The sequence below is a fragment of the Odontomachus brunneus genome, unplaced genomic scaffold, assembly GCF_010583005.1.
Source record: "Odontomachus brunneus isolate Ranch 3 - 2012 unplaced genomic scaffold, Obru_v1 Obru_scaffold_073, whole genome shotgun sequence".
In the NCBI taxonomy this organism is placed as follows: Eukaryota; Metazoa; Arthropoda; class Insecta; order Hymenoptera; family Formicidae; genus Odontomachus; species Odontomachus brunneus.
This window is the reverse complement of record NW_022639523.1, coordinates 299,084-314,203: the sequence shown is the minus strand read 5'-3', so window position 1 is coordinate 314,203 and position 15,120 is coordinate 299,084. Positions and strand designations below refer to the sequence as shown.

Below are 15,120 nucleotides of genomic sequence, written 5' to 3'. Positions count from 1 at the left end.
CACACACACACACACACACACACACACACACACGCGCGCACAGGCACACAGAAGAAGATAAGTAAAATAACTTCAACAACAAAACGATATTTACAAGTCATGATATTTAATTGATAATTGATAACATGATAATAAGTCTATAGATCAGTAACAAAAATAACAACTTCTTTATTTACTATTACTAAATGATGTTATTGTCAACTTACACTTAACGTTAGACGACCTGACTGAGACACGACACATTGCACGCATGTTTTTAGCTGTTTCTAGTACCGCGAGGTAAAACAAAGAGATCAGATCGGCACGCTGTCGCTAACACGAACTGCACTTTACGTTTACCAGGCGCTGCAAAAAAAATCACTTAGAGAAACAGAAATCAAAGTGACTATCGAAGCGCGATTTCTCAAGGATGATAGATCATTTCGCGTATTTGTCGTGAGATATTCGTGAAAGTTGGTTTCCCTTACCCATAGGAGGGCGACGGATCTGGCTGCGACCAAGCTGGCGCGTATTCCTTAAGCGGTGGTGGTCCGTAAATGGGTTTTGGGACGATCCTTTCGATGTAAACCGGCTTCTCGACGTATTCCACGTACTTCACCGGAGGGGAAAGGTACACGTGATGTACTTCCGGTGCGCCATAGTAACCGGCTTTGTAACTGAAAGTACGAGACAAAAGAGATGATGATATAATCTCTACCGAGTTACTTAAGAATCAACGAAAAGTACATTCATATGAGATTCACCTTCGTAGTTTGTTTAAGAATAATCTTACGCACCAAATTGAAACACGATGACAGTAATAGGGAGAAATAAATATTATTTAAACACGACGAGAAATTGTATTAATGATAAAGTTTTCACCCTTTCGCAACGCCGAGACCGAAGCCGAGAAGACCAGCGCCGAGTAATTTCTTCTTCAAGAACAACGTTCGCTTTTCCCTGGTGTGCACCGCGCCGCCATTTACTTGATCCTCAACAGTCACGCTTCCGAGGTCCAGCGGTTGTTGGTTTTGCACGTTCTCTTCCGCCGCGGCCCTCAATGTGAGAAAACAGCAGACGGTGATGGCAATGATGACGACGGTGCGATGCATCTAAAACAAGTTCCGAAAGAGATATAACATGAATGACGGGTAGATTGGTGAAGCCATACTCCAGCGTATTCTCCCTGTGTGTTCAAGATCCTTAAAAGCTTAATCTACAATATGTTCTTTGCTTTCTGTTTCTTTCTCTTTATCTATTTCTGACTCAAATCTTAAGCCTTAAGCTTGATCTACAATGTAAATTTTGCTTCTTGTTTTTTTTTTTCTTTATCTCTTTCTGACTCACATCTTAAACCTTAAACTAAAAAAAGACAGAGAACAAGAAATAGAAAGCAAAGAGCACATTGTAGATTAGGCTTTAAGCCAGAAACAAATAGAGAACAAAAACAGGAAGCAAGAAGCATATTGTACAATAGATTAGTCTTAAGACTTCAAACGAGACTTTATTCGAGCGAATCGATTCTTACCTTGCGTCTCAATACGGAGGCACGGTAGGAATTAATTGGTGATGATACACCGCGAGGACAAGTCTGAATACTGTGACTTTGATCGAAGAATCGTTCGATTTTATACCGACTTGCCTACCTCTCCGCTATTTGCGGTCAGTGCGGGCGCAATTCCAGAGTCGCCCCCTACTACGGAGTCAAGAATAGGTCTAAAGTCGGGTTTAGGGCCATTAAGCCTATTGTGACATTCAGCAAATACTTGCATACATCACGAGCGGTCTATATAGATAGATAGATATAATGTCAATAGATTAGATGATATAAGTAGAAAACGAAAAAGTACGTGGAAATGACCGATACGCGCCCACTCTCGGGTTAATATCTATAACCAAACATTTCCTAATTTCTTTGCAATTAATCTTTTATTTATGTTAATACTGTACTCATTTCAGTCATACACTTACATATTTATACAGAGTAAACGATATCGTATAAGGCAACATATTTATTTCTTGAAACACAGTTTAAGAAATGACAAAATCTATCTATATCTATCTATATCTATCTATATCTATTGACCTAGCCAGAATTTCAGTCTGACCTCTCGTTCGCGACACAACAAGAAAAATTTCACGTAAAAGAACTTCCTTTCTTTTTACTAAGCGATTTCCTCGAATATGGAGACGAGTTAATTTCACGTAATATTTACGTCCGTAAATACGAACGATTCTCCTCGTCCACAGTAAAACATAGGAAATGGGAAAACAAGTCTCGATATTTCAAAGTTACGTCAACATGATATTTTATTAACAATCATTACTTCCATGTAATGCTATATTTTTTTTGTTATTCATCGTTGTATCATATATAATAATTGCAATGAATCGTTAAAAAAAAACTTGTATTCATCTTTTCTAAAACCTCCTTCAACTGAGTCAAAGCTGAGAGTAGGGGAGAGTTGTTGAGATCGTACCGGTCTCATCAAGTTCTTTATTATTATTGTATATGAACGATATCTAACAGTAAAAATGAGCACTAAATGAGTAAAGAAAAATCTAAACAAAAAATTTTCAGATTACATCTTATTTTGTGCGTGTACTACAAATATTTAAAAAATCAGATACGAGTTAGGGAACAGGTAGGATTCCGGTAACTTTTCCCTAATCAGCAATCGCTGTTAAAACTTGAAGATAGCTAAAACGTAATACGACGGGACTTGACAGATCGACGGCAAATTCGAGAAAGTGAAAGAAAGAGAGAAGACAACAGGAACACAACGGACATCATTCGATTTATCAATTCCAGCGACGTGGTGAGCGAATAATGCACACAATCGTGCAACAAGTAGAGTGGCAGAGAAAAGAAGAGAAAAGAGTGAGAAAGAGAAAGAAAGAGAAGGAGAAAGAGAGAAGAGGAGAGGGTGCGGCACGAAGAGAGGAGAAAGTGAAATACTGCGCAACGAATTTTCCATTCTTTCTTCGGCGGGCCCACGTGTCCCGCCTTTCAGCGCGATACACGTGCTTCTGCCGCACGCAATCGCATCGAGCTCGTTACGTGCGATCTAATACATACACGTAATCATTGACCGCACGCACGCTCGCTCGCGCGCGCGTACGCATAAGCAGAATGCGATCGACGATGACCGAATAACAATGGGACCTTGTCAAATACGCACGCATCGCCGTATCATTATCTGGCGATGCACAAGCGACGACCCGGCCGATGGACGTCTGATTGATTGTACCATTTAGCTACGCATTACTGAAGAGAAGCCCTTACTTTATAATTTTATATGATAAAAGTAAGATTTGTGTAGTAATCGGACAAGAAGGCTTCAGAACTAACAAAACTATCAATCTCTTCTGAATTCTACAAGATTTGCAGATTTTAATAAGACATATTTACGCGATTTATTTCTCGATAAGTTGTAATGATTGTAGCAAACAAGTTTTTCAATAAATAACTTTCTTATGCAAGTTTTTCAATAAATAACATTCTTACATCGCTTAATTAAATAATGATTATAAATGTCGATTTCTTAAATTCACTACAGAACAGGTCAGACATACAGATAGAAGCCGACACGCGACGACAATTCGGTAATCGGTGTAGAAAGTGTCTGGGTAAGAGCTCGGTGAGCTTTCGCAAGCAAACGTGAACAGGCGCGAAATTTCACCGGGACATATGAAGGCCGGTCGCGCGGTAACGTTATTTCCAATATTTTTCGACTTTGCTTGCTGAGGGTGGCGACGCGGTTAGTTCGCGGTTCGAGAAACATGCTTTCACGTCTCGCAGGTGCAACGGCGAAAACTGACAGATCATTTATGCCAGGATATTAATATGGAAATGGAAATTCGGTGCGCTATTAATAAGAGTCGCTTCTGCGCCGAGATATAAATAAATAACTCATTGAAATAGAGAACTCAATTTTTTTGTCATTTCTTAAATTGTGTTTCAAGAAATAAATATGTTGCCTTATACGATATCGTTTACTCTGTATAAATATGTAAGTGTATGACTGAAATGAGTACAGTATTAACATAAATAAAAGATTAATTGCAAAGAAATTAGGAAATGTTTGGTTATAGATATTAACCCGAGAGTGGGCGCGTATCGGTCATTTCCACGTACTTTTTCGTTTTCTACTTATATCATCTAATCTATTGACATTATCGTATTTTCGCTTTTACGTAAATTTTCTTTGATGTTTTTTCGTATAACATGGAGAAGTAGACGGCGGTTATTTCTATGTAAAATTTGATACGTTTTTAGCAATCGGCCTAAAAGACTATAGCGCGCCTACTAACGTTAGTCTTTTATCTCTGCCGCGTCGCCGAATGTCTATTGTCTTTCCGAATCGTAGTTAGACGGACGGTTCTCTCTTTTTTGTTGAATCAATAAAATTTTTAACAGCACGCGTAATTGGAGTATATATTCTTGATTCAATAGCGATATTATTAAAATTAATACTTAAATTATTGAAACAATGCATTATGTGATAATTTTAATATTGCCATTAAATCAAGAAGATTTATTCTCTGTTTCTAAATTTATTAAATAAATTTTTAAGTTTATTAAATCAATGTTTAAGTTAATCAAAGTAAAACGAGAGAAGCAAGAAATTCTTAATTTATTTTATTAAACTAAAAGAATGTCATTTTTTACTAATGCGGTTAAAATAAAAATATAATTTTATTTTCAATATATTCACATATGTATAATAAGTTTAATATGTTTCCTAAACATATTAGATATAGAAATGGTAAAGAGAAAAAAAGATGGGGAAAAGAAAAAATAATGACATAATAAAATTATTTCCTTCAATTATTGTTTCTTTTAATAATTGGACTGGTAATTTATTAATTATTATTTAATTATTACACATGTATATGCTTAAATATATTTTGGTCGAAATGACCGATACGCGCCCATTAACATTTATCCCGTTAACGCGCCCACTCCCGGGTTAAAAAAAAAATGCACATCAATTTTGACGCCTATAGAGACATTATAGAATATCTATTCTTGGCCTTTGTCTTCGTAATGTTCTTTCCGATCCATTAATCATACTTGCATAAAATGTTGTAAAATAAATGTCCAAATCAATCATGCAAAAGAATGCGCAACGTGCGGTTCAAATTGTACGCTGCGACAAATAGACTGAACCGCGAATAACGAGCTCGATATCCACACGGTATTGTATTCGCTCTTTCTCTCTCCTTTTCTTTCTCTCTCTCCTTTAAAAAAAAGCGACGTTTCACGACATCCGCAAACTCATAAGACTCACCACAAAAAGTGCTCGTGTGTCGCGACTACAAAACAGCTCCATAAATAATTCATCCAACATCGACATTAACTGTGCCTTTTACGAGAGTAGTGTAAAACTGAGAAAACTTAATGAAAATCACTTAAAGTAAATCGACGCACTATCGACACACAATTGCGTCATTTTAACTTCGGTCTTGTACGATACAATATATAATATACACGTATACGTGTAACTGGGTATAGATGATTTGAAAACTCATCATCAACGAAGCATTGAACAGTCGTCTAGACGAGCTAACGAGACTACGTGTTCCGGTATCCTTATTTCAACAACGACATACTCGCAAAGTGAAATCAATTCGCTCGATATTTACGAGAGCGTGCTTGACCTATTAACTAACATACTACGCAACACCAATCCATTAAAAAATTTAACGTTAATCAGATGTTAATTCTGAAAGATAAAATAACCAGAAACCGAATTCATATAGAGTTATACGTTGACGAATAATAGGCTCCAAAAGATAAGCGCAAGAGTAACAGGTAAAACACCAAGTGCGTGAGAAAAAAAGTATTAAAATAAGTATCAAAGTAAGTAAATAAGCAAAAGTAGTGGAAACATATATACATTTAATTAGGCGTTCTCTAATAATAGACCCCAAAAGATAGCGGCATGACAAAAAAATGAAGATAAAATTTCAGATAAACGATGATAACAGATGAAATTTCAGATATACGAGAAAAAAATTTCAAATGCGTAACACTATTCTCCTATCCAAATAAGTCATCACGGTGGAAACTGTATTCCCATCCGATTATCCGTTCTCGAGTAATAAGTCCCAAAACATTGTCGAGAGACAGGTAGGTAAGAATTCAAGAAGGAAATTTCAAACAATTGGTCTGTTCTTTTCAGTTGCACTGCTGAACTGGTGTAATAAGTTAAAGTGAGAAAACATATACTTATCTCACTTCAATAGCGTATTCGAGTGGCTGTGGGGTACTATTCCGTACACGCTTACCTACAACTATCGGATAGGTAAGCATCGTTGCGCAGCTTTTCTATGGTATAAAAAAGCTGCGCAACGATGTCTACCGATCCGACAGTTGTCGGTAATGCAGGATTCACACCGCGTCCGATATCCAATAGGAGAACAGCTTTCTAATATAGAATTCAATTCTCCATTGGAAAGCTATTCTTTTATTGGATATCGGACATCGTACGTCGGACATCGGACGCGGTGTGAATCCTGCATAAGCGTGTACGGAATAGTATTAACCCTGGGTTAATCGCTTCTGAAGCGACAGTCACTCGAACACGCTATAACTTATTGCATCAGTTCAGCAGTGCATCTGAAAAGAACAGACCAAATGGGTAAAGTCGGAATCAGACTACGCACTGGAAATTGAGAATTGCGGACTCAAGATTTGACCAATTCGAACAAAACAAGCCAAAACTGAAGTTCGTTGATTCGTCGAAATCTAATCTTCACGGGCTTAAAGCCCGTAGCTGCGTTCCGAAATTCACTACCAGTGCTGAAATTCTATAATATACGTGATACAAACTATAGATTTTCAGTATTGGCAGTGAATTTCGGAACGCAGCCCGTGTCACACTACGGATTGGAGATAGAGGATTACGGATTGAAGATTTGAACTTGGCTAATTGGAGCTAATAAGCAGGCCAAGACCAAAGTGTATTGATTTGTCGAAATCAATCAACCCTCAATTTCCAGTCAGTAGGAGTGCGTTCAGATTCCCTACCCGGGTGCATTCTAATACTAGAAGTGCTATAGTATGTGTAACATATATTATAGTGTTTCTTGTAATAAAGTGCATCCGGATGAGGAATCTAAACGCAGCCTAGTGTGACATGGACTTTAAGCTCATGTTACACTATGGATTGGAAATTAAGTATTGCGGATTGAAGATTAGATTTCGACAAATCAATGCACTTTGGTCTTGACCTGCTTGGCTCCAATTGGTCAAGTTCCAATCTTCAATCTGCAACCTTTGACTATATAACCATGGACTGTTAGCGGCGATTCTAACGCTCTATGCACAATACCAAGCAACAGGCAATAGGAACAGGGAATAGGAAATCAGATTGGTCAATTATTTTTATTCCCTGTTCCTATTGGCTAATGTCTATTCCTATTGCCTGTTGCCTGGCATTGTGCATAGGGCTTAAACGTCTGTCAACATCTGTAGTGCCGCCAGGACCAAACAAAAGAAGGAACTTAGTAGAGCAAAACAATTAGCAACGTAAACGCTTCTAATATCCGCGTATCACATGGTGATAAGTATTAGAAAGACATAATAGTATAGAATAAAAAGAATTGGACTTTCTTGAAAACCACAAATACTTTATAACAAAATTAATTATAGAAAATTATGTTAAAATTGTTATGAATTATAAGGGAAAATTAATGAACCAAAAATGTCAATATATCAGACATAAATTAACAGAAATTATTTTATTTCAATGACAATAATATACCGTCATTTGGGATAACTTTTATATCGCTGATATGAAAGTTCTACCTCTATCCGTTTAATAATGCCACATGTTTTTGTAAGCCGTTGTTTTGTAATAGCCGTTGTTTGGTCCTGGCGACGTTGCAGATGTTGACAGACGTTTTGCTGCAGACACAAGTTAGCGACTAACAGTCCATGGTTATATAACCAAAGTTCCCAACTCTCTATCTCCAATCCGTAGTGTGACACGGGCTTAAGCATCTTCGCTTTATCAAGTAGTACTACTCAACGATAGGACAGACTTTTAGTCTGTTATTGTAAACAATATACGTAACGCTCTTATAAGTTGATAAAAAATATACTTTACTACTCGTTTAAAATATAGATATCAAATTCTATACGAAAAATATCTATACAATTTTTTTTTTTAATTTGTAACAAATTCTACAGATTTATGTGTCAGATTTTTCTATAACAGATATTCTACATATTTTCAGTACTGAAATATATTATTTTATAAAATATAGCAGAAAAACCTGTGAATGGTATAAAAGTTGTTCTAGTATTGTTAATAATTTTTAGGATTGTTACAATTGTGATACGTTAACGCGTTTGTAATTGTTTCTTTTTAAATTTATATAGGTATGGTGTTTATATAGAATTGTATGTGAGAGAAATACTTTTAAAGCATATAAAGTTTTATATCAAAATTAAAGATGACAAAGATGAAGGAGATTTTAATCGTTAGTTGTGGAAATTTAACGCTAAGTTGTCGACTGGACTAATGTGTGATCACACACACACACATATATATATATGAATGACATTTATATACTTTTTATAAGGCTCATTGTTACAATCAGGATTGATAATAATAGAACAAACAATAGACAATTATCAGTTAAAATTATTTCTAATATATATATTGTAAAACAATCTTGACAGAAATATCATTAATATTGATCACATGTTATTATCGAACAAATGCAAGAGATATAAATAACAGTATAAAATCAAATTTATATGAACACAGATGATACATGGATGGTACATGAATACATGAATGTTACTTAAATGACATATCCTGATAAGAAGTTTAATATTGTAGAATTAAATTTCCTGGGTACTGCATTTCTGGGTAGAATCTAGTAAATAACATTGTGTAACCATTAATTTTCATAATATTAATTTTTATCATATCACCAATTTTTATCATATTAATATGACTTCTCATTTTCAATAAGATAATTATTATGTATAAGTACAAGTATTATGTACTTACATGAGTAAAAGTAACTTAATAGATGATTATGTATTTAATATAATTGATGTATTTAATTCTAATATAATTGTTATGTATTTAATATAATTGATGTAATATTACTGTTTTGATATTTATTGGGCAAGAAGGCTATAGTATCAACACTGGATAAATATATTCAAGTAAATTGTTAATTACCATAGAAACAAATACCTTAGGCAATAAATCATTTTAGTAATTGGCAAAATTTGCTTAAGAAAATCACACTAGTATTATTTAATGGTATATCTATATATCATTAATGCAGGAACATATTCTTTATGTAATATGTAATTACTCTTAACATGTCATTCTTCATGTGAACGTGTAATTCACAGCATATTTGAAAAACACAGTAGGTAGTAAACTATGTCTCTCTTTCAGGCCAAAAGCCAAGCAGCAGCAGCATGTATTGGAACTTCAGCAACATATCCATCATATCATGCAGCATATCAACAAAAAACATACCTCTTCTGCTTTAGAAAACAAGGATGCTAATTGCTGATTTCATAGGTATATTGTTTGCTAAATTATATTGTTATGTGATCTAATGTGTCAACCTGATGAAACAATGAAGATTAGGGGCGTTTGATTTCACTCTTAATTACTGTATACAAATTGCGAACGCAGTTAAATAGTTTTGTAATAACGAAAAAAAAGGAAGAAAGAATTCAAATAGATCCTCGCACGTTTCTAAAATAATTTATTATTAACATATATCGGATATATATCATATTGAACGATATTTGTAAGGGAGTCAACCCTTTATCTTTTTATACTGATTGGTGTTTAAAATTATACACAGAATCTCTGAAATCAGATATATAAAAAAGAATCTTTTGCTATAGTGTAATGATGATTTTGCAAGACAATAATATCAATCATTCTTGTAATCTATTAATGTGTAAGATCTATTAATGTAAAATCAATTATATTCTTGCAAATCTTTAATGCAAAATCTCTGGTAACAGAATCACGTGAGGTTTCTCCAAAAGAGACAAAAGCCAAAAATTTTCAGGCACGTTATCGCGGTTGTTTCTACATATAAGGAATTCCTCAGCTTTGTAGGCTCGATAAATTCGTTAATTCGACTATTTGATTGAAAAGAATTGATTTAATTTGGCACAATTTGAAAAAAAATATTATTTCAATATAAGACTATAGTTCTTCGTTTTCGACAGGTCGAGCTAAGTTGAAGTCGAGGATTTCGTCCGACGTCAGGAAACGCACATCGCTGTCCTCCGAGAGCGCCGAGCCGTTTCCTCTCTTGTAAGTCTTTCTCCTCCTGATGACAACGATAGTGATCATGAGCGTCAAAGAGAACACGATCACAGTTGCGCTCACTATGCTAACGACTAGCGGATCGAATCTGCTGTCGTGCTTCACCTTCTCCGGATTCTGTTCTTCACTGTGCAGTTCTGTAAACGTTTCTCGTCAGTAACACCATTCTATGTTAAACACACTTCAGAGTTCCCCACTCGGATTCTTTTTTCATAATCGGATTAATCATCTACGTTACACGTATGAGCATTACCAGATCGATCCTGAAGTTCCATGTATTTTGTTGTCAAAGTCCTGGATGCGAAGGTCGTTTCCCTCGTTCCCGTCTGATTTCGTCTAACGGTCGTTGACGTCGTTGTCCGTTTCGGCGGTTTTGTAGTTGCACGCTTGTTCGGTGTTGTCATGGTCACAATAGGTTTTCGTGTGGTCGTCGACGATGAGTTCGACATGGCTGGATCGATGTAATCCTTTGGATTGATATAGATCGGATCACGCATTGGTGGGTGGGTCGTAGTATTCGTACTATTTGCATTGTATGGTCTCAGAGTCACCTGCCGAGTCGTGGAAATCATCTGTTTGGTTTCGTAGGTCGATGTAGCCGTCGTCTCAGTGAAACTGAATACTGTGTGATTGCAAGAAATTATTTTAAGAATCTCTCGCACATAAGTTTTTTTATATTAATCCTGCAATTCTAAGCAAATATACGAGTAAATTGTAAAGTCGTAGCTTACGGAAAAAACAAAAAAATCGTAGATATTTATGAGTTATTATATGACATACAGTCCGCATAGAATTGCAGATCTACTCATAAGTTCTTGCAAGTTTTACGAAAACAAGTTATGAGTTTTACGATTTTGTCTAGAATTGCAGTATAAATCGACAAAGAGAGATCTTCAGCTTGAAAATTATCGTATCACATCCGATTGAATTACAGCAGTAAACTCAGCTCGACAAAGCACAAGTATAAAACAAACTAAACAGTTACCTGCAGTACAGTATTCTTCGTAATCCGGGCAACAAATCGAACGTTCCGCACAATCAAACGTACAATAACAATTTTCCGGCCTGAATTTGGGGGTGGTAACGATCTCTGCCATGGAATACACACATCTACCTCGGCAGGTTTGTTGCGCGTTGACTATCTCGACTTGATCTGTGAGAGACATGTTTTTCTCAGAAGAAAATTTAGTAAATTTCATTCTTCTATCATTATTACGGTGAATAGCTCACGTTTCTTTTGAGCTAAACACTTTTATCAAAAAGAAATGAAAAATTTTATTTGCAACCTCTTTTCCTAGTTCTTTTTCCTTTTTTTCTATAATAATTGCATAATCTTTCTTAACATATCTTGTAGCGCGCGCTTGCAATTAACACAAGATACAGATTATATATATTGAGTTCTCGAATCAACTTGAGAAGTAAACTTACCATCGTTGCTCACAGTTGCATTGGTAGAGTTGTTTTTAACGATACAATCATCCCCTTGTAAAATAGCCACGTCATCTATCGCGATGTCGCTCACGTAGCTCAAACCTCGTACACCCTCTATAATAATCTGCGAAGGATTTTTAAGGTGTATAACCAAGTTAATTTTATCATTTTAAAAAGTATGTACCAAACCAAATTACAAACGCATACCTGAAAGCTAACATTACTTTTCGGCAGATCGAAGATACCTTGTAACCATTGATTCCCCTGATTTCCGTTTTTACTAAACATTAGTGTCCACGTACTAATCGTCTCATACTTAAAATATATATTTAATGTACCAATTGTAATACCATACATGTGATACCTGTAAACAAACACGCACGTGTCAAAAGAATTTATAGGAAATTTTTTTTCGTAAAAAGAAACACAAGAGAGAATATCTGAATATTAAATAGAATATTATATAGATTATTTATCTTGACAAGATGCAAACCAAACGTCTAAATGATTCTCCATAAATTTCTTCCTTCGCTCTTTGACAAATCCATATTTACAAATTTATCTCCTATTATATGTTTATTTAAAAATATTTCAAAATTTCACTTACGTCTCCAGAATAAAGACATAAAATAGCACAAAATATAAAACAACGTGTAATTCGTACAATAGAAGAAACGTTCTCATTTATATTTAATTACGTACTCACCAGAACGAAAAACATCCCGACTCGGTCAGGGAAGAATTGAATAGAGGAGATATGATTCTTGCCGTATCGTTCACCAGTTGCCCGGATGCTTCGGTATAAAGATAATGGCCTGGAATCAACTCGAGCGTATATACATTCGCATATATTATAGATACATTTAATAATTAATTTCTTTTTCTTTTGACATCTTGCAACCTCCCAATGTCTTCGTATGAAAATACGTACCGTCGTTTCCAGCTCCAAAAGTATGATCATATGTTGGACCTGTGTTGATGAACGATCTCGACGTCGCGAAATTGTGGCGTCTCCAGTCGAAATCTTGATGTGGGTCCGGCTCCCACATACAAAGATCTACATTCTCGAAGTCGCACTTCGTCGGCGGGGGTACGGTCGAGTCTTCCCGTGAAATATGTTGCATTAACGCACACGAGAGTCGTAAGAAACGTTATCGCATTAGAAGAAAAATATAATCAAGTTAAATACAATTAAAGAGCAAGAGAAGAAGAAAGAAAAATAAAAACGCGATAGCGTCACCGGATTAATATTATTATTATAAACTGAACAATATCGTGGTATGTTCAATTTTCTTATAAGTAAAAATTTTTCAGGTAATACGTACTTGCGCCATCGATTGACAAGGCGGGAAATAATTAAACGAAGATAAAAATACCGTGCGTAATACCTCGACAAGAAGGAGTCGTTCCATTCCAATTGCGGCCGTCACAGTATATCTCAACTGAGCCAACTAAACTGTAACCAGGTTCGCAAAAGAACATCAATATCCCGCCGTCCAATTTTGAGGCCACGAATGTGTGAGGCGGTGTCGGCGGTGGAGTGCATCTCGTGCCTAAACAAGTAAGTTGCAAGCGGTCATTCACAATCGTATTATTATTTCTTCGTTACCACACTGATATTGCTACGTATACACACGGAAAAAGTACTTGGTGTATATAAAACTGACTTTCTCAACTGTTATCTCAAGACTAAGCAAAAATTCGCATACATTTTCTTGAAACTATAGCTTTTCATAAAACGAATTATTTATTCTATTTAAATGAAAGAATTTATATTTAAATAAATATGTTATCAAATCTACCAAATAAAAATTTTTTTTATTGTTTAGAAATCTTTTGTGTCTCAGTGTAGATACAGAAAAATTTCTGTAGGAACTTTCTGTCTAATCTGTCTAATCAATTGTTCTCAGTTGTCTTAAACAAATTTTAATGTAGCCGAATGTTTACAGATAAATGTTTTTAAGATATCTTCTTTTGTTATTGAGAGAATTTTCTTCTAATCAGTTACACGACTGAGATTTCTTTTCCGTGCATATGTTGCTGTGCACAGACATTCGCTTCAAATAGATAAAATTTTGTTCAAAAATGGATTTGAAGCATGTTATTTAAAACGAGTTGTGTCATGTCGTGTCACTTTGTGTTCATTGCAGAGTTCATTGACTCTACTTACTCACGCACACGGGAACAGGTGTGTCCCATTTGCCATGTATACATGAGGCGTATCTGTTGCCCACGAGGATGTATCCATCAAAACAGTCGAACCTCATAATCCGACCTCTCGCCCTAATACGCACTTTGCCGTTGACTAACCGTACCGCAGGACATCGGCCTGTAATGTTACGCACCACACTGTTAATACATTTTATATATTTTTCAATGAGTAGATCAACGATAATATCGATTTCACGAAGCAGCATGCAACAGAACGTAATGAAATAAATCGCTGACAACGCATGCATTTTGCGCAACGAAATTTATCAATTTTATTACGGTCACTCTTTTTTATTGAAAGCTCGTAAAAGTTTATCGATTTTCTAGCTATATTTCTTTTATTAATAATAACGAGACGACACATACAATACTTAATCAAAATATTTGCTGTTACTATTAGCCACTTTTTTTCTGTCACTTTTCAAGTAATTGTTTGATTCCGCGTCTGTGAATTGACTCATCTATCAGCCAATAAAATCATCGACGATCAAAGCAAGCTCTTAATAAAAATCGTTGTAGAGGATAATAATCGATTTTTTATCGCGAAGAAAATATCCTGTCACACGCGCGAGTGACATTCACCGAGTATCGCAGTCACTTCTTACATAGGTCTTGTCGGTTTTGTCTTATATTTGTGTAATATTTATGTATTATTTTCTGTATTATTCTCATTATTTCTGCTTACTAAACGACGGCCAAGAACAGATGACATACTGGCCGAAGAAGGCAGACAACAGCAAAATGATGGAGCAAAACTTCATTCTGATGTGTAGAATAAACACTTAAACACAAAATTTGCGGCCCAACGGATTGTGAGAATTATTGGTTGAGTGCCTATTAGATCTTTCCTACGAGATAAACTAACGCAATGGTATGTCTTAGGAACAAGATAATTCCGAGAAGAATAGCGAATGCACGTGTCGCGTGTCGCGTTTAGTTGGTAGTTGAAGTTGATGGAAAATTGAATCTACGTCGTTGAGTGCGGTGAGGACATGACTGGAGAACCAAGATTCAACCTTCTCCGAACTTTCGATTTCTCAGTAACGAGGGCGGCAACGCAGCTTCCGTTGGTGCGGGAGTGATAGCTCTATCGTCTTCCGGCGCATTATCATCATTCAGCGATGCGTGACAGGCCTTGAGAAATATTCCTGGAACTTGCACTTCGCGA

At 35.7% G+C, this 15,120-nt stretch overlaps 1 protein-coding gene and 1 long non-coding RNA gene across 3 annotated transcripts; one reads left to right on the top strand and one right to left on the bottom strand.

Moving 5' to 3' along the window:
- Positions 1-463: 463 nt before the first annotated feature.
- Positions 464-14,951, bottom strand: LOC116847103. The gene is made up of 12 exons (XM_032821735.1): positions 14,638-14,951; positions 13,912-14,070; positions 13,130-13,294; positions 12,673-12,843; positions 12,448-12,556; positions 11,949-12,105; positions 11,739-11,865; positions 11,296-11,463; positions 10,564-10,932; positions 10,260-10,447; positions 862-1,091; positions 464-656 (listed from the first exon to the last, which is right to left on the bottom strand). Exons 1-12 carry the CDS (start codon positions 14,711-14,713, stop codon positions 464-466), a joined length of 2,112 nt encoding a protein of 703 aa, XP_032677626.1. The 5' UTR covers positions 14,714-14,951.
- LOC116847104 lies at positions 10,216-14,035 on the top strand. 2 transcript variants are annotated; one of them, XR_004378663.1, is made up of 3 exons: positions 10,216-10,298; positions 13,056-13,302; positions 13,892-14,035. It is a non-coding gene; the product is annotated as an uncharacterized LOC116847104 (long non-coding RNA). The 2 variants fall into 2 exon arrangements; XR_004378662.1 differs by lacking the exon at positions 10,216-10,298 and adding an exon at positions 12,753-12,882.
- Positions 14,952-15,120: the final 169 nt, after the last annotated feature.

What these genes read in the sequence shown, in the direction of transcription:
- LOC116847103 (XM_032821735.1), bottom strand. Translation starts at nt 14,713, where the DNA reads ATGAAGTTTTGCTCCATCATTTTGCTGTTGTCTGCCTTCTTCGGCCAG. An exon ending in ACCTGTTCCCGTGTGCGTGA is followed by an intron (nt 13,295 to 13,911) that starts GTAAGTAGAGTC and finishes TTACTTGTTTAG; the next exon opens with GCACGAGATGCACTCCACCG. An exon ending in TGCAACTGTGAGCAACGATG is followed by an intron (nt 11,464 to 11,738) that starts GTAAGTTTACTT and finishes TGTCTCTCACAG; the next exon opens with ATCAAGTCGAGATAGTCAAC.